The 20646-nt window shown below is 38.5% G+C and overlaps 1 protein-coding gene and 2 long non-coding RNA genes across 4 annotated transcripts; 1 reads left to right on the top strand and 2 right to left on the bottom strand.

Moving 5' to 3' along the window:
- Nucleotides 1–7798: 7798 nt before the first annotated feature.
- kcnk15 (potassium channel, subfamily K, member 15) lies at nt 7799–12201 on the bottom strand. The gene is made up of 2 exons (XM_082146496.1): nt 11603–12201; nt 7799–9498 (listed from the first exon to the last, which is right to left on the bottom strand). Exons 1-2 carry the CDS (start codon nt 11889–11891, stop codon nt 8567–8569), a joined length of 1221 nt encoding a protein of 406 aa, XP_082002622.1. The 5' UTR covers nt 11892–12201; the 3' UTR covers nt 7799–8566.
- A 3302-nt stretch (nt 12202–15503) lies between these two features.
- LOC309480145 lies at nt 15504–16152 on the top strand. The gene is made up of 2 exons (XR_014199556.1): nt 15504–15560; nt 15649–16152. It is a non-coding gene; the product is annotated as an uncharacterized lncRNA (long non-coding RNA).
- Nucleotides 16153–16277: 125 nt separating this feature from the next.
- Nucleotides 16278–19385, bottom strand: LOC309480144. 2 transcript variants are annotated; one of them, XR_014199554.1, is made up of 7 exons: nt 19260–19385; nt 18844–18880; nt 18595–18665; nt 18268–18323; nt 17924–18005; nt 17411–17521; nt 16278–16845 (listed from the first exon to the last, which is right to left on the bottom strand). It is a non-coding gene; the product is annotated as an uncharacterized lncRNA (long non-coding RNA). The 2 variants fall into 2 exon arrangements; XR_014199555.1 differs by lacking the exon at nt 18844–18880 and having other exon boundaries at nt 19260–19343.
- Nucleotides 19386–20646: the final 1261 nt, after the last annotated feature.

Below are 20646 nucleotides of genomic sequence, written 5' to 3'. Positions count from 1 at the left end.
CCGCTTCTGGGAAGCTTCTGAAACGCGCCGCGTCGCGGCCGGTGCAGGGACGTGGGAACTATATTGTGAGAGGGGGGGGCGGGATTCTTGAGGGAGGTGGGGGGGGGGGGGGTGTTAGTGTAGGCCTATAGTAGCCTGTGTTATGTATCCTGATTGACTTTATGATTAGTTAAACCTGTTTTGCACATGCATCGCCACAGAGTTAACCATTTCAGACAGTAGGCTACCGGACAGCCTCTGTCTCGTTCACTTCAAGTCTGTGGGCGTTACGCACAGCTCAGTGTGGCCGCTCCAATATACCTTCAATGAAATCTATGTCAAAACGCGTCAAAAGAGGCAATGCATTTACGCAGAGCAGGGTCATAAACGCGCAGAAAACGTGGCCATGTGTGTCTGGAGTTCAGCGAGCTCCACGGACCACTCCACGGACCCATTTTTCTAAACTGTTTTAATTATTCTTATTTCTTTTAATTATTTTAATTTCTCCTATGTCAGCAGGGCATTTAGCCCGAAACTGTAAATGCCCACTCAGAAGGTGATAATGTGAAAGTGACGTGTATTAATGTGGGTTTGAAAGTAGAACAGTATTTAAATGACGATATTAAAGTTTTCGTCTGAGAAAGAATGTGAACGCAGTGCTAAAGTGCTAAAGAAAGTGAAAAGAACGTGTGAGTAAATGAGGGAGAAAAGAAAGTTAAAGGAAAGTTGATAGATGGAAGTCGTAAGAAGATTGAAGGTTAAAAGAAGGTTGAAAGATTTAAGTCTTAAGGGAATCCTTTGAAAGAAAGATCTATAATAATATTCTTTTTTTATTTTTTAAAAGTACTGTATTTTATTTTATTTTTCTAAACTGTTTTAATTATTCTTATTTCTTTTCATTATTTTAATTTCTTCTATGTAAAGCACTTTGAATTGCCATTGTGTATGAAATGTGCTATATAAATAAACTTGCCTTGCCTTGCCTTGCCTTGCCTTGCCTTGCCTTGCCTTGCCTATCCACGGAGCGCTCTAAAGTCAACAGCGCTGAATGAATGATGATCTGCTTTTATGTCATTTTTCCTTTTTTATTCAGAATATTCACAAATGTGTTAGCTATGGCATGAAATATCTGATATTCCGATTGTCAAATATATGCAAGTGGAAGTGTATTGTTGTTTAAACACCTTTATAACGATCGCGTTAGTTGAGCTGTATGCGCGATGGGCGCCGCCGTGTTAGTTTGTGCCGCAGACGCAGTTCAGAGAATCGGATCTGTTGGATTTACAACACGTGTAAATTTCACATTCATCCACTTCTCCCGAAATACATAAAAGTAAGTGGCTGGTGAACTGGGAGAAGAATAGAGTAAACATTAAAGTTACTTACACAATGTGTATCTGATGAATAAAACGTGTCGAATTATAATGGAAAGGATTATTATTACCTCCGAAAACAATACATTTAGAATTTGTAAAATACACACTGATGTCTATGCATAGACATCAGTGTGTATTTTACAAATTCTAAATGTATTGTTTTTTTAGTAGCCTACTTATGTGAATTTATATGTCTGAAACCTAAAATAAACAGTATGTGGTTGAAAACACTGAAAAGTTGTGATATATGACAGCTCTGAGCGCGCCTGTCTCTGGCTAAATTCAACATTTGAATTTAGCAGTTGATCATGTGATGCACTGACCGTTCTGATCACACCGGTGTGAAACGCTCCAGGGACCAGCCTAGACTGATCACAACGATGTGAAACGCTCCAGGGACCAGCCTCTGATCACAACGGTGTGAAACGCTCCAGGGACCAGCCTCTGATCACAACGGTGTGAAACGCTCCAGGGACCAGCCTCTGATCACAACGGTGTGAAACGCTCCAGGGACCAGCCTCTGATCACAACGGTGTGAAACGCTCCAGGGACCAGCCTCTGATCACAACGGTGTGAAACGCTCCAGGGACCAGCCTCTGATCACAACGGTGTGAAACGCTCCAGGGACCAGCCTCTGATCACACCGGTGTGAAACGCTCCAGGGACCAGCCTCTGATCACACCGGTGTGAAACGCTCCAGGGACCAGCCTCTGATCACAACGGTGTGAAACGCTCCAGGGACCAGCCTCTGATCACAACGGTGTGACCGTACGTGCGAAAGGCTTAAAAACAAGAAATGTTATGACACAAAATGTTGAAATGTAGGCTTAAATCAAATACATTTAATTCAGATTCTGTATATATAAAACGGAAACCAAAAACAACGAAAAAAACAGCTGGCTGACCCCTAGAGGGGTGGGGAAAAGGGGTGGTGGGGGGGGCGGCCGACCCCCCTGCCCCCCCTGTTCCAACGTCTATGGGCTGGTGTAAACACAAGCATTGACTAGAATGAGCGCGATCAGCTCCGGTAGCCGTGTCGCAGCCGTAATGCGCCGCAGACGTGTTCAGTGTAAATGAGGGGTCAAGCAGGAGCGTCGCGTGCTGTGAGCAGTAGTGAAGCGGAGGGTTTTGGCGCCGAGTCTATTTTTGCTGCGCTGCTCACGCTCAATTAAAGTGAAAGCACACTTTTGATGGACAAAATAAATATGATTTCACACAAAAAGTACCAAAAATGCACATAATTTGCATGTATAGTGTGTTTTAACAAGAACTTCAGTAGGCTTCAAGAAAATGAAGACTCAAAAATATTTATAGAAAATGTACCCATTTAAACTTGTTTTTATTAATCAGTTTGGATAAAAGTGGTGTTTTATAAAACATATACAGTGAGGAAAATAAGTATTTGAACACCCTGCTATTTTGCAAGTTCTCCCACTTAGAAATCATGGAGGGGGCTGAAATTGTCATCGTAGGTGCGTGTCCACTGTGAGAGACATAATCTAAAAAAAAAACATCCAGAAATCACAATGTATGATTTTTTAACTATTTATTTGTATGATACAGCTGCAAATAAGTATTTGAACACCTGAGAAAATCAATGTTAATATTTGGTACAGTAGCCTTTGTTTGCAATTACAGAGGTCAAACGTTTCCTGTAGTTTTTCACCAGGTTTGCACACACTGCAGGAGGGATTTTGGCCCACTCCTCCACACAGATCTTCTCTAGATCAGTCAGGTTTCTGGGCTGTCGCTGAGAAACACGGAGTTTGAGCTCCCTCCAAAGATTCTCTATTGGGTTTAGGTCTGGAGACTGGCTAGGCCACGCCAGAACATTGATATGCTTCTTACAGAGCCACTCCTTGGTTATCCTGGCTGTGTGCTTCGGGTCATTGTCATGTTGGAAGACCCAGCCTCGACCCATCTTCAATGCTCTAACTGAGGGAAGGAGGTTGTTCCCCAAAATCTCGCAATACATGGCCCCGGTCATCCTCTCCTTAATACAGTGCAGTCGCCCTGTCCCATGTGCAGAAAAACACCCCCAAAGCATGATGCTACCACCCCCATGCTTCACAGTAGGGATGGTGTTCTTGGGATGGTACTCATCATTCTTCTTCCTCCAAACACGTTTAGTGGAATTATGAACAAAAAGTTCTATTTTGGTCTCATCTGACCACATGACTTTCTCCCATGACTCCTCTGGATCATCCAAATGGTCATTGGCAAACTTAAGACGGGCCTTGACATGTGCTGGTTTAAGCAGGGGAACCTTCCGTGCCATGCATGATTTCAAACCATGACGTCTTAGTGTATTACCAACAGTAACCTTGGAAACGGTGGTCCCAGCTCTTTTCAGGTCATTGACCAGCTCCTCCCGTGTAGTTCTGGGCTGATTTCTCACCTTTCTTAGGATCATTGAGACCCCACGAGGTGAGATCTTGCATGGAGCCCCAGTCCGAGGGAGATTGACAGTCATGTTTAGCTTCTTCCATTTTCTAATGATTGCTCCAACAGTGGACCTTTTTTCACCGAGCTGCTTGGCAATTTCCCCGTAGCCCTTTCCAGCCTTGTGGAGGTGTACAATTTTGTCTCTAGTGTCTTTGGACAGCTCTTTGGTCTTGGCCATGTTAGTAGTTGGATTCTTACTGATTGTATGGGGTGGACAGGTGTCTTTATGCAGCTAACGACCTCAAACAGGTGCATCTAATTTAGGATAATAAATGGAGTGGAGGTGGACATTTTAAAGGCAGACTAACAGGTCTTTGAGGGTCAGAATTATAGCTGATAGACAGGTGTTCAAATACTTATTTGCAGCTGTATCATACAAATAAATAGTTAAAAAATCATATATTGTGATTTCTGGAATTTTTTTTTTAGATTATGTCTCTCACAGTGGACATGCACCTACGATGACAATTTCAGACCCCTCCATGATTTCCAAGTGGGAGAACTTGCAAAATAGCAGGGTGTTCAAATACTTATTTTCCTCACTGTATATATAGAAAATAAATATTTGTGTGTGCTGTAAAGTGGTTAGAAAAAAATAAATCAGAATCGGCTAAAATCTGTATCGGCAGGTCAAACTCAATGACAAATCGGAATTGGCCTTGAAAATTGTAATAGGTTCATCTCTATAATCTTTCTGATTGGCTGGTATCAAACACCATCACATAATCTGATGTTCACCTAGATGTTTTATTTATTTATTTCTACATTTGCCATAGTATTGTCGATGGGTTCAATAACATATCCTGCAAAAGGGGGGCCTTGGCCAGAACCTAGTGGTATTTGGGGGGCCTTGTCATGGAAAAGTTTGGGAACCCCTGCTCTAAGTGATGTCACGCGTTTTTTAGGCCAAACATTTTTTTGTCACATACAGCAAACATCTCCTCACTATCCGCTAGCTGCCTGTCCCCTGAACACACTGTAAAAAAACGCGGTCTCTGTAGACACCACAGGCTCCACAAACGGCAACAAAAACAAACTGGGCTCACCCGTACCACGAAACACAACAAACAGTGCTCCAGCCAATCACCGACAAGAAGTATTTGAGGGGTGTGGTTTGGGGGGTTAGTGCACGTACACATGAAGGGGGTGTGGAGGAGAGAGAAGCATGAAGAGGGAAGTTTGAATTATGGCCGACACACGACTAAAGAGACGACGTTCCGATGAACAAATTGCAAAGAAGAGGGACAAGGATAAGGAACGCGCGAAGTCCCGAATTTACATCGGAAAAACCCTCGAAAGGTGCGAGAACTCCGCCGGCAGAAGGGCTTCCAATCCGACATTCAGTTGCTCTGTTTTTGCAGAACAGGTAAATCCATTTTTCTTTCTAAATTGACGTTCATGTTCGCCAAACCAACACAAGGATGTAATTAACTAGAACTATGCAGTCAGCGTTAACTTTGGTGAATACAACATATATGTTTCTAGCAGCTAGCGATCAATCTCTATTGTAAATGGTCAAGCAAATTCACAGTAGGGCGACAATTTGTGTGAATGATTGTTTTCACCCACTGTTTGTTATGGATTTGAATGTTAATTTATAGGCTATTGACAACTTTGACTAAATTTGTTTACGCCGCCGCCGTTGTTTATGCTCACTGGGAAACGCGAAGCTAACGTTATCTTGCTATTATTGCGTCCTTGTATGGGAGCTAACGTTATAGTTATAACCTCAGGTGGCGAAACGATTTTAAGACAATGTTTCTCTTTTTCTGCATTCTGTTCTGCAATATATAAAAGCATTTATCTAACTTGGTGACATTACACATTGAATGAAGTATCAGTAAAACTTAACTTTGTTTTTAGTGTCTACTTTGACTTTCCTTTATGCCGGAAGGGAGGGGAGGAGGGAGGAGACGGGATGAGGAGGAGGGAGGGTCTAGCTAGCCTCCGTTTTGTTTGACAACAATTCGAATGTCAACACTCCCGGCATCACTTAGAGCACCTTTAACAGAGGTTTAGATGTTGATGAATGACTGTTTCGTTTGACGTTACTATCATGGTGATCAGCGTTTGCTTTAGTTGGGGTCTTGACCCTTGACTTATGTTAAGTTACTTTTTTAGCACCTTTGCAGGTGTTTTCAGAAAACATTTCTGCATTGATAAAGCAGATCAACTCAACATCTTCAATGGTCAAACATCTGTTTTTCTGTGGTTGTTGCCTTACAGAATTGAAGCATTATTGAAACATTTAAATGTCATGCAGATCTGATAAATATTGTTTGTATCACCATTGTTGCATTTCAGATGATGAATATTGATGTTTATGAGTGTGTAAAAAACACTGTCATTGTTTACTTTTTTAAAAACTGTGTTTGAAAATGTTATGTGTCATTCATACACTCACAGAGATCAACAATCAGCATATGAAACACAACAATGGTGACATTCTTCATGCCAACAAAACACCGTCATGGCTCCCAGCATGCATTGTCCAGCAGCCAAATCACCCTGTAGCTCAAGACTGGTTTCCCACTGAAGCTAAGCAGGGCTGAGTCTGGTTAGTACCTGGATGGGAGACTCCTGGGAAAACTATGTTGCTGCTGGAAGAGGTGTTAGTGAGGCCAGCAGGGGGTGCTCACCCTGTGGTCTGTGGGCACACTACACTGTAACAAGCAACGTCCTTTGGATGAGACATTAAACCGAAATCTTAAAAGATTTGCCCAAATGTAACTTATTGTTATTATTATTATTGTGGCATGAAAAAATAATGCAGCTGAATTATTTATTGATCACCATTGTTGAGGTTTGTATGATGAGTGTTGATGTCTAAGTGTGTGTCTTCATTTTTATTTTCACATAGTTTTAGACAATCTTATACCAATCACTTCAGTGTTACAAATTATGTTTATCAAATCGTTTGACTTTAATATTTAATGCTCAAAAAAATTTTCAATTCAAAAAAAAAAAAAAAACTATTAAAGCTATTTTTTAAAACACTTTTATGCAGTCATTTGACCAGTGAAGTAGCCATGTTGATCTGCTTTATCAATGCAGAAACGTTTTGTGAAATCACCCACAAAGGCTGAAAGGGTCAAGGGTCAAGAGCCCAACTAAAGCAAACGCTGATCACCATGATAGTAACGTCAAACGAAACAGTCATTCATCAACATCTAAACCTCTGTTAATTCTCAATAAGAACTTGTGTAGACGTCTGACAGAAATAAAATCAGTCTGGTTAGTAATAAGTGAAGCTGGTAATGCTGTTTGTGGAGTTGTTTAATCCTCCTTTGCTGAGATCTACACCGATTTAATGTCTTTTTTTATCCTCAGTTCATCTAAGGCTGTGTCTGAAGACAGTAGTTTGTGTTCTTATTCCTCTTTCTTTCTGTGCTTGTTCACAGCAGGTGTTTGAGTGAAAGAATGTCAGGAACATCATACTAACCTTTAACATTATATTAACATTCAGGAAACTGGACATTTCTATGTTCTTGGAATATTACAAATCAACTTTACTAGAATATTTAATTGTTAATCAAAATGAAGTTGAAAGAACGTTTGAGGAACATCATATACCTTCTGAAACACGTTCCTCTAACATCAAGAAAACTTTGTTTACGTTCCCAGAACCAACACTGAATATTTGGAGAACGTTCTTATAACCAAAATCTGTTATCTGGGATAGTGATGAAAAGCTCAGTCTTGCTGAGGGACTCTTTCTCTGAGTTGTATGTCACACAAAAGGCCCTGTTCACTTGTAAAAGGGTATATGAATAACTAACACATTTATTTCCATGAGCTTGAATTCAAAATTCAATTTTAAACGTTTACAATGAAAGTCTCTTGCAGATCAGATATAATTATTTTTCTGTCTCTGGATTCATTTTGTCATACTTTTTTTTTGTACTGGCTACATGCTAAACAACTGAAAAATAAAATAACAATAAAAACTACAGTAACTTAATAAGCATAGCCAAAGGCTTTTATTTTATATTGTGCAAGCACTGCAAAACAACCATAACATGCACATACTTCAATACTGAAACCAAAGATGATTTTCCCAACATCAATGGGTACATCAATACTGATTTAACTGATATCTGTTTCTGAGCACAGAAGGTTTTAAATGTCTAATAAAATGCAACGTATGAATTACCCTACAGTAACTGCTCCTCCAGCTCCCTCGATGTCACCAGGGGCTCAGTGTCTTGCTCAAAGGCACAATGGTGAGAAGATTTGTCTCTTAGTAAATCCCACACTTTTAAATTACACCTACCAACTTTTACTTTAGACATTCTGATATCATGTAAAAACACTAAAAGGCAATTTGCTTGCACGAGGCTGGTCTATCATTGTGTGTTCTAGTGCAGTTCCTATACAGCGGAAATCTAAAGGTATATTTACACTTTCATTATGCCCCTAAAACAAGCCACATGACTTCCAGACGAAACAGATATTTATCAGTGTTTGTAATGTTCTTTTGGGGCTTACTGTGCCTGTCACCCTAAAATATGGCAGTGTTGCAACAGGTATTTGGATGACAGATGTTTTCAATGCCCAATATTTCACAGATTTTTACAGTTATCATATGCATCTCCTGTAACATAACTCCGAGTACGCGTCTGCTGTCCTTTGAAAACACATACTTATTCATTTTTAACAGGTTTAAAAATACTTCAAACATTTGCGTATTGTCTTTGCTGACTTGCGCTACAAAACGTACGCTCCCTCAGTATACTCTCTATCTAAAGCAGACGACAGCCCACTAGTTACAGAGACTTCCTCCGTACGCCTGGCAGCTCTCTGAAGCTGAGTCCAGGAGAAAGTGTGCTACCAGGAGAGGAAAGAACTGTATTGTTCCTGGTTGAGGAGCTACCTTGTATCCTGTAGGAAACAGAGTTGTAGTACACCGAGTTAATGTTGCACTCAGGGCACTTGTTCTGGGACGGGGTTGGGCTGTTGCAGAGGCCCAGGTGATAGCAAATGCAGGAGCACAGCAGGCTCAGCTGAGACCGAGAGCGGCGCTGGTTTGCGTGTAACGGCAGGGGCAGAGGCGAGTACAGCTCGCGCTCCTCTGCCGGGGACAGGATGAGGTTGGTGCAGCTGGTGCCCTCCTCGATGGGCAAGAAGAGGTTGCTGTGGCAGTGATTATCCCGCCCAGAATTCATGGCTGTGAGGTTGCGACCCCTTTTCAGTGAGGCTCGTTCCTGAGCGTCCCGTTTCTCATCCTCGCTGTTCATAGTGAGGAACCTCAACACCACCAAGTTGAGGAACGCGCCGATCACTGTCAAGCCCACAAGGATGTACATGAAACTAAAGACTACATAAGGTGTCTTTTCTTGAAGGTCCTCCTTCTTCTGCAGAGCCACGAAGTCCCCAAAGCCGATGGTGGTGAGAGTGATGAAACAGTAGTAGTACGCATGGAAGAACGTCCAGCCCTCGAAGTGCGAGAAGGCTGCGGCCCCCACGCACAGAGTTCCCAGGCAAGACAAGAAACCTACCAAAACCATGTTTTCCATGGAAATCTCTGTGCGATGAAGCCCGAGGCATCTCTTGACGCGGCTGAGGAGGTAGCGGACGAACGTGTTCATCCTCTCGCCCAGACTCTGGAACATCACCAGTGTAAGAGGAATGCCCAGAACGGCATAGAACATGCAGAAGACCTTCCCTGCGTCTGTGCCGGGGGCGGCATGGCCGTAACCTGCAGAAAAACAGTGCCAACATCTCAGCCGGAGGACTGAGGCACACATCAGTGCCAAAACACATGCTTCATAGATACATTTGTCAATGTTACTTAAAAGATTAATTACACTTTATTTTCTGGTGTCCTTGTTACCGTGTAATTAGGTAAATAAGTAGCAATTTTTACTGTAATACTGTCATTTTTTACAGTAAATTTGAAAATAACAGGCTGAAATTTATATGATTATGTGTATGAGTGTGTGTGTGTGTGTGTGTGTGTGTGTGTGTGTGTGTGTGTGTGTGTGTGTGTGTGTGTGTGTGTGTGTGTGTGAGAGAGAAAGAGAGAGGGAGTATGTGTGGGTGCGTGTGTGTGTGTGAGAGAGAGAGAAACTGTGTGTGTGTGTGCGTGCGTGCGTGCGTGCATGCGTACGTGCGCGCATGCGTGTGTGCGTGTGCGTGTGTGTGTGTGTGTGTGTTCACTACTCACTACTCCTAATGTGTTTCCACAGATTCCGAGTGTGGGTTACCATACTTGGCCTTCACATCACTTCACTACATTTGCTTAGGATCTTTAAACCTTGTATATTCATATCAAATTTCTGTTCTCACCCAGTCACCAGAAGTGTGACAACATTTGTTTTTATAATTTTTCACCTGTTGTTTATTTACAGTCTTACTGGCAACCAAAATTGCCAGCAAAGCACTGTAAATTTCAAAGAGTGTGCTTATTAATATTAATATTAATATTAATCATTAAGATAGGGTTAGATTTTGGCTTAGGTAATTATGCATAATTTACAGTCATTCCTACACTGTAAAATCCAACAGTGATTCTATCTAACACGTTTTAGTTAACTTTACTTAATGTCTTAACTTAATTGTAAAAATCTAGTCATCTGTACTATTCACATTCTATTCTTTGTTTACTCAGAAAACCCAAGTTAAGATTGATTGATTGGTTTGAGTGTGGTTTTTAAGGCGGGGAAAATCTTAATGGACGTTTCACTCATTTCCTCCACTTCTGCAGTTATCTTTCTCTGTTTGCATTCACTCATTTCCCAAAGTCATCTTGAATGTTGACATTTTAATACAACTGAAAGAGAACATCACATAAGCTGACTTCATACATTTTCCTAAAATGTTTTTAGCCACCATTATGGCGATTAGTGTTCCCTTCGGTTGGGCACTTGGAACTTCTTTTATGCTAATGTAATTCTCTTCCCATTGATGCAGTATTTGAGGTAAGAAATTAGTTATTTGATTCCAAATGAAGAGAAGTAAAATATATTATTACATATGTAAATGTATTTTAATGTATTTGGGTATGAATGAGTGATGTATAACATTACTATATTTCATATCAATTAATGCTCTTTTATAATTTTGATGCAAACACTTATGTCCTAAACACCTTGTAATTTTTTTAAATGGGTTTATATAATCCCTCTATAATTATATAATAATACTTGAGTCACACAGACTTCCACATTCAGCCTGCAAAACACAACAATGGTAACAATTATATTTTATTTAAAGTAAATTATCAAGTACTCTTATACAGTTCTTTTTTAGGTGCTAGAACTCTTGTGTAAGTGAACTAAGCATTTGTCAGTACCACATACTATTCCTATTTCACTTTAAAAAGTGAAAAATTTCAATCGGTTTGCATGCTTTTTTTAAAGTAAGTCCAACTAATTAGATTTCACATTGTATGTACATGTAACAAATGTAACAAAGACACTGTAATAGTGTTACAGAAAGCTGTATAATTGTAGGTTACATTCTTAAAAATGTAAAATAAAAAATAAAGTAAAAATTTTTTTGCAGTGATGTCATAAAATAACCTTATTTTTCTTTAATTCTTTAGTCTGAGCAGTTCTTAAAAAAACCATTTTCTTCTTGTGTGAAGAACATTTTAGGCTAATAATCTATAAAGAACCTTTTGTCCAATGGAAATATGTTAAAGGTTCTTCATGAAACCATCAATGCCAATAAAGAAGCTTTATTTTTAAGTGTGTATGATTAGTCATGTGATCGTTACTAATTCAATTTCTATATTCTTAAAGCTATTTAGCAAGTAGGCTAGATTTTTTTTCGCACGCAAAGGCTTTACTGAAACTCACCTATCGTGGTGATGACAGTTATGGCAAAGTAAAAAGACCCAGCGAATTTCCACTGTCTGCCGGCGCGATGGGGCTCAGCCTGCAGCACTACCCGCTCGATCTCCCGATAGTCATCCTCAGTGAAGCGATACTTCCTCTTCATGTCGTTGCGCTTCTGCTCTAAGAAGCGTTTCCGCGCGCTCTCAGTCTCGGACTCTAACGCGTCGAAGACCGCGGCGCCCACCAGCAGGTACGAGAACATGCAGAGGATGAGCGAGAGCGTGCGCACGTTCTGCTTCTTCATCTTCATCTTCAGATGAGCTCGAACAGGTTGCGCGATTCAGTGCATCGGTATTAACGCTCAGTCTAGGGGGCTTCTTGGTTTATGTGACAATGAGTAATATCCAGGTATTCTGTCAGACGCGTTTCTGAGGAAGAACATAGTGTACCGTTTTCATTTGTTGCAGGTAAATTCGTTGAGATGTGGTAGAGATCAAACTACAGTCTTCCTGTTATGCGCAAATCGTGCGAGGGAGGTTTCGAAGCTGAATCTGTCATGTCTGGCGACCAATAAAATCTCCTGAAGTCCAGCTGCACGCGCACAGTCAGTCTCAACAGGACATGCTCATACCCTGGTGAGTGTGTGAAGATGTTCAGCGTAGTGCGCGTACTGATGTCTGCAAGCGCGTGGTCATTGCGGGCTGAGGAAACAACAGAACCATTACTAGGCTTTGAGTGCTTGCGCGAGGACGCGAGCAGACTGTCGCTGTTCATGGTCCTGAACTTCAGCTTCATACAACGAAATTCAAGCTAAGAACATTGTAAAAAAATATATATTTTTAAAAAAAAATCGTTTTAAAGAGTAGCCTAATTTACTGTGACATCAACGCATGCTGGTTCATTTTCTTACAAATGACTGAAACAACAGCAGAATGATGCTGACGTCACAGTAATTTACTGCTCTTGTTTTGCTGTAAATTGACATAATATAGTTGTCTAAGGGATCTTGGACCCTCTGTATTCATTTTTTTTTAATTTCTGATATACACTGCTAGACCGTTCCAAGTTTTCCAACACTGTTGCCAGTAATATGCTGTTAAATGTGCAGTTCTTTACTTTAATCTACAGTATGTTACTGTAAAAATGCACTAAATTAAAACTCGTGTTAAATAATTTCACTTGCAGAAACCGACTGCCTTAAACATGGCTGTCTAATGACCAACTGTCATTTAAGTGTATTAACTAAAATGTATAATGCATTAATAATGTGAGCAAAGTATTACTGTGAACTTATTTCATTTATTGTACATAAAAAGAGTTCCACTGGACCAGCAACTACACAGTCACCGCCTGTTAAATAAAGCAACATGCAGCGTAACATTAATGTCTATAGATCTTCTTCTGGACTGAAGCACAGGCTCTACTCTTCTGCACAATGGTGACCCACAAAACTAAATCTTACAGTAAACTACTGGCAACAGTGTTACCAGTATAAACCTGTTTTATAACTTACAGTTTATTACTGTTAAAATACGTTTTGTGGGTGTGACTTTTTATCTTACACTGTTAACCCTTTCAACCCCACAGGGAAATCCACACTACAGAGAGTAAAAAGTAACATTGATGCAGTGTTGCAGTGAGATAATTAAGGGAATATGTTGAATAATAAGTGAATAAGTGAATGAGAAGAACTACAACTGACTTCCAGCCATTACACATTATTACACTTATTATTATCCAGTATGACTTTATTTCTGTCATACATCTACAGAAGTTGTTATTGAGATGTTTAATTGAAAATGTTTGGTTTGAAGTTACCATTATAGAGATCAGTGTTTGCTTTAGGTGGGATGCGGACCCTTAACTTTTTAACATTAGTGTCTCTCTTGCTGCTTGAGTTGTGTTTTTGCAGATCACACTTGTGCACACACATGGTTTGTGAATGATTGTGGTTATATTGTTTCAAAATCATCATATAACCTGTTCATTCACTAAATCACGTTCAGTTTTTAGTTCTGTACACAGCAAAAACTCCAGTGTTAAATTAACACTCCTGGGAGTATATATGAGACCACACTTGTAGAGTGTAAAGTGTTAAAATATGAGTGTTAAATTAACACTCAAGAGTGTTAAAGTTAATGAGCTAATTAAGTGATTAATTGAGTGATGATTGATCATTATTGAAGACACCTGATGTTAACAAGCAGAATCACTGAATGAGAAAATCACAAATTGTAAGCGATTATGGTGATTAGTGTTTGCTTTAGTTGGGCTCTTGACCCTTATATTATTAACTTTAGATTTTGTTTGGCTGTTGTATCTGAGTTATAACTGCCAGATGAACAAAGAAAAAACGTGATCTGATGGTGTTGGTTATATTATGACAATCGTCATTTGAACTTGATCACTGAACTCATATTTCTGACTTAGATTTATGTTGTTGGTTACAGCATAACTGTGATTCTGCATAAATATCCAGAATTTTAGATATAATACAAAGGACTTCTTAAAAGTTGTTTTTTAAAAAAAAAAACTTTCTTTCAGGCACACAAAGACATCAAGATTCAGTCTATGCATCTCAACAATGGTGACGAGCAGAATATTTAATTAGGAAAAGTAAATTACATAGACAATTCAGATCATAATTTATTCATACCGCAATGCATGATGGGAGCCATTAATGAGTTGTGATTGGTGGCAGCCACTGCAACATGCTTTATTATTGTCACCATTGTTGAGATTCACAGGCTGATTATTGATGTCTGTGTTTCTAAATAAATAAATTAATTTGAAAGGCTATTGATCAGAACAATGTTTATTAAATATTTTGGATTACATGAAAAATACTGAAAATCATATGCTGTAGAATCACAGAGCTGCTGTAATTAACAAATCCAAACTATCTCAATAAGTTTAGTTTTTCAGATCACAACATGATTATGTCAAAACATAACCAACACCATCAGATCACATTGTCTCTTTGTTCATCTGACTGTTATAAATCAATAACAGCAGACAAGCAAAATCTAAAGTAAACATGTAAGGGTCAAGATCCCAACTAAAGCAAACAATGATCACCATAACGGTGGCTTACAATTTGTGATTTTCTCCTTCAGTGATTCTGCTTGTTAACATCAGGTGTCTCCAGTAATGATCAATGATCAATTTCACGTTATAGATTAACAGACTAATATGAAATACCCTTAAATCCAAAGCTTTTACACAGGTTAAGATCAGAGAACCAGACATGTCCAGAATGATTATGTAATCATCAGAACAATCACAAACCCCTGATCATCTTCCTCTTGACTTCTTCTTGCCATAACAAATGTGTTTTATAACCTCATAGTTAAAGCAGTCAAAGAAAAACTGATATTATAAAGCCAAGGGTCAAGAGACCAACTAAAGCAAACACTGATCTCCATCATGGTGATAATAACTTTATTATTTTCAATAAAACATCAACAACGAACTAAATATCTGTTAATTCTCAACAATAACTTTTGTACGAAAGAAATAATGTTAAACTGGTTTCACACTCAGTGTTGCTGGAAGTCAGTTGTAGTTCTTGTGTTCCTCTTTTCTATTCTTGTTTCTCTGTCCTTCAGTGATTCTGCTTATCAGGTGTTCATCAGTGTCTCAATTCACTCACTTCTTTTCATTCACTCTGTCAAGTGGACTATATTAGTGAACTAATGTAGGGAATAGTGAATGAGGGCATAGGGTAGGATTGGGAAAACAGCCTCTGAGTGTCGACTTTGAGCACTGTTGATTTACGGTATATTACTCTAGGCTATTTTTGTTTTCTACGGTATATTACTGTTTTAATAGAAAATGGTATGATATTGTCAGAATTTGGCCTTTTTTTACAGCAAGGGTTACCCAGCTAACAATTTTACGTTCTGGGAACGTTCTGGGAACGTTCCCAAGAACGTTCCCTATTGGTTAGCCAGGAAAGTTTTCTTTACGTTAATAGAACGTTCCCTATAGGTTAGGGGAACGTTCCCGGAACGTACCCGGAAGGTTCCCGGAACGTTCCCGGAAGGTTCTCGGAACGTTCCCGGAAGGTTCTCCTAACGTCTACACATCCTGATATGCCTGTACACAAATTATAGGTCTACAAACAACATATTCTACATTGTTTATTGTTCAAACACTTAAAAATCCTATGAATATATTATTACAATAAATTGAATTTACAGAAACTATCATTAATAAGTAAATCAATCAGTTTGTATTAAATAAATAAATCAGCACACAATCCATGTTTTTGTTGATTCTTTGTTTAATTATCAACCTAAAATAAGTAATCAAAAACAGCGTTAGCAAAATGTATTCAGGAACAGTAATTTACATTTAATATTTCAAACATGAAAATATTTCAATAAATAAAACTGCACAAACATTTTAATTAAAACTATCTTTTTGCAAACTGTAGCCTATAACTTAGAACAAAATTGAAAAAGTCTTCATTTATATACAATATACATGAATGTGCCAATCTTCACTCCGCTCAAAACATTTAAACTCCCAAAACCATCTGCAAATTTAACAAGAAAATAAAAAGACAACACGTTACATGTACACACAATCCCATGCCAAAATTCAAGCCCTGTAATGGCATTAATATTCATCCGGAGCAAATGAAAAGAGTGAGGTGGGATTGTGTGTCACAAGCTGTAGGAGATATGAGAGCACGAGCGCTGCTGGTATCGTGTATTTATTCAGATATTTCAGCATCAATGTGTATAGAAAAATGTATATATTTGAAAACACTACATTGCATTTATTTATATTGCACTATTTATTATTTCAGACTACAAATCAAAAAAGGAATTTTTTATATAGGGGTAAGGATACCCATTAAGCCTATGTACCCTTTAAGCCCACTTTCGACTCTGAAGTCAAATAAAAAACAGAGAAAATAATATTCAAGTCTAGTGAACTCTGACCTGCGAATTCACTCTACATATAACGTATAAGTCTCACCTCCAATGAAGAATTTGAAAACCTGTAACTGCTGTGTTTATGAGAGAGAAAGAGAAAAAAAGTTTGAAACTACTATAACATTTTTTTTTTTATCTGTGACTTTACACCTACAAATTCCACCGTCACAGGTGCTCAGTTTTGCTATAATAATGCCCTCACAGAACATGGTAATAATCAGCCATCCATGCAAAAGCAAAGGTCGGTGTAGTTTACAGGAACATCTGTCCAGGCCAACATCTGATGCCTTGATGCCTTCCGCTGGGATCCCAGAAAACCTGAAAAAAAAAAATATATATATTACAGTTCAAAATCTATCATACATACATCTCATCTGGTATCACAAATTATCATTCCAAGTTCACTTTAAGATATGCTCAATATTAGGGCTGCACAATATTGAAAAATTTAGAGTTTATTTAGAGATATCAGCCGTATGGTTTAGTGCATGCGCTAACGGCTCCAGGTTTGTATCTCGTAAATTACCCCACTAATAATGCCCAGAATGGCACCAAACTTCTACAGTAGTACAAATAGGTTCTGTACTCATTAAACCAGGCATTGGAAAGTTTGTAAGTACATCAGGAGTTTATTTAAATAACATTTGCCTGATGGCGAATGCTACTGCTGACGCGAATGTTGATGTCACTTTATGAGTACAGAACCCATTTGTACTTCTGTACTACTCATTTTCCCCGACATAGAGCAGATCGGCACACAACAAAAACTGCTGTTCGGATGTTCCCTTTTCTGATATTTTAGCATTCGTGACATTTTAATTAAAACAGAAATAAGAATTTTAGTGTAATAAGCGAAAATTAACAGTAAACCGAGATCACCTACCGCTGCAGATGTGTACAGAAGTGAAAAGCGGAAATGCTTAGACCTCTTTCCGGTTCGACCGCTGGGCGCTCCGCATAACCCCTATTGGGGGGATTTTGTAGAGGAGTGAACCTGCATAGAAAATTACAATAGATAACAAGCATAGATAAATACAATAGAAGAAAAACACAGTTGAAATAAGCAGTGCATTATGTTTTTCAGTTAAATCTGAAAACATCAGGTACAGAAATTGAATTATCAAAATGTAAAATAAGTCTTCACTGTAAAAATAAAATAACTATAAATTAATTAAATGTATCTTTGCTAAAGCTACAAGTCATTTTCTCTTTTGATGTTTGATCACCATTGGCGACACAAACAGCTGCGGGTACGTTAGGCTACTGTCCCTTTAAGACGAATGCGCAGACCTAATATAAATGACACGCATCTGTTTTCTTTCTGTTTAAAACACACAAGACTGTTTACGAGGAAACTCGCCAAGATGGGCATTTTGACAAGATGGGCTAAACTTACCTTCTTCATCTACTGACTATGGATGGCATCAAGGTCTTGTCCTGAAGAATCACAGGGCCAAACAATAGGGATTATATCTCATCTGGTAACAAGAGCAAAGCCATAACTTTAAGAACTCTAATGATATATTTACCCCCTGATATTGCATTGGGGATATCAATTCAAACATTTTTAAAGGCTAAGAGTATGAGCCACAGCTGCCCAAGATATCTGTGAAAAATAACTGCCTAAAGTTGTCGACCCCCTGAACCACATTCAGCATTTAAAAGTACAATTTCAGAATTTCAGAAAATCAGAATTTCAGTATTGATCAATAAAAAAAAAACATACAAATACATAAATACCTTTGAGTTGGACAGTATGGTGTCAGTCTCATTGGCCAACATAATTCAAAACAGACCTAAAGAAATAAAATAAAATATACTAATGATCAGGATATCATGTTATCATAATAGTTAAATGAATTATTATAACTATGACCATTATAATACTGTATTAGTCGCCTATTATTTAGCTGATTATTTAGCCTACAGGCTTCTCAAGGACAATCTCACTGAAAAACCCTGGGGTTAATGATTTTAAAATGTGAGACTTATTTCAAAAGCATAAATCTTACAGACCCCAAACCTTTGAACAGTAGTGCACTGTATGTTTGAGGTGGTTTTGCTTACTAGTCATATGGTTCATAGCCATGGAGATTGTCTTGGACAGGGGGTGCAGCAGGCCATCACAGCATGATGATCTAGGAACATAAGCTATTTGTCACAGAGCCAACAATATTACATGGGATTGGTTTAATAAAAGGAACCAAGCTAGAACAGAGGTGAAATGCAGAAAAGATAAATATATAAAAATCTTAAGATAATATATTGTGAAATAAATGCATATGGAATTATTATCATGATTAAACAATAACTCACCCCTTGTTGTAGAGGATTTTTTTTCTCTCTCGCTATTCTGAAATCACATTTTAGCAATATTGGTAAGTGACGTCACTGATTAAGTTAACAATACAGTGCATTCTTTTAGGTTAAATAAATTAGCTTACTTCCAATCACCCATTGACAAATTACCAGCAAAACTATAAAAAAACTGTTATCTACACTAAATATGTGTTTAAAAACCCAAACTTTCATAAATAAGACCTTAACTTAACGTAACTTAGGCCTAACGTTCTCTTCTGAAACCGGTTAGCTTAGATGCTAATGGACTTTTTCAAAGACACAAAACCATTTCTTTAAAGTAAATATTCAACAGAAGCGTGTCAATTACACGTAAGAAATGTGTCAGGGACGTTTGTGTGTATTATTTGTGAGATTTTGTTGACTAAACTTACCTGAAAGCAGTGAAACCAACAGCGACAGACGGGAGTTTTGTTGTTTGTCAGTTGTTGATGACGTTTCTGGTTTCCATCTGCCCTTGCGCAGCTCACGTGCGCGCTCCAGTGTTTGATTACGCGCTCCAGTGTTTGATTCCGCGCATGCGCATTAAAACACTTCAAAGTCACGCAGCATTTAAATAAACATATAGAATTAAAATGTATAACATAATTTAAAATATCATTTATAAAAAGTTATTGCGAATAGATCTGAACGTTGTTGGTTATCTTATAACCTTAGGGGACCGTACTGACGACGTTGTCAGTTGGTAATCTGCCTGTTAAGTGATATTAAAATAATAACCTGCAGAGAACGTTCCCAGAACGTTCTCTTTAGGTTATACAAATAAAACCTAAAAATAATTAACTAAAAAAGACTGCCTACCAATGAGCAAAGTTATTGATTACTTAGGCATTATCTACTGCCTGATAATGGTCATGTAATTAAGCATTTGATAAATGGTGTTAAAGCACAAAACATTGCAAACCATTCAATTGGTTTAAGAAAAATAGAACCTAAAAATAACTTACAGGGAATGTTCTCTTTAGGTTATAAATTAAACCTAAAAATAACCTACAGGGAACGTTCTGGGAACGTTCCCTTAAAGTTATAAAACTTGGTTGGACGTCACCACGACAGACCGGTACATCGGCCGCATTACTGCAGAAGCTGCACCGATCCGTCTGTCAATCTCCCGTTCCATCCTTCCCTCACTCGCGAACAAGACCCCAAGATACTTAAACTCCTCCACTTGAGGCAGGAACTGAACCAACCTGAAGTGGGCAAACCACCCTTTTCCGACTGAGGACCATGGTCTCGGATTTGGAGGTTATAAAAAGTTATAAAAATAGAACTTAAAAATAACCTGCAGGGAACGTTCCCAGAACGTTCTCTTTAGGTTATAAAATTAAACCTAAAAAATAACCTACAGGGAACGTTCTGGGAACGTTCTCTTAAAGTTATGCAGATAGAACCTAAAAATAACCTACAGGGAACGTTCCCAGAACGTTCTCTTTAGGTTATAAAATTAAACCTAAAAATAACCTACAGGGAACGTTCTGGGAACGTTCCCTTAAAGTTATAAAAATAGATCCTAAAAATAACCTACAGGGAATGTTCCCAGAACGTTCTCTTTAGGTTATAAATTTAAACCTAAAAATAACCTACAGGGAACGTTCTGGGAACGTTCCCTTAATGTTATAAACATAGATCCTAAAAATAACCTACAGGGAACGTTCCCAGAACGTTCTTGTTTGGTTCCCAAAAAAATAACCAAATGGGAACCAAACGGGAACGTTAGGGGAACGTTCTGTGTTTGCTGGGTAACAGTGTAGTCAAGTCAGA

Source organism: Leuciscus leuciscus, assembly GCF_965113295.1.
Source record: "Leuciscus leuciscus genome assembly, chromosome: 18".
Classification (NCBI taxonomy): Eukaryota; Metazoa; Chordata; class Actinopteri; order Cypriniformes; family Leuciscidae; genus Leuciscus; species Leuciscus leuciscus.
This window is presented reverse-complemented; position numbering and strand designations above follow the sequence as displayed.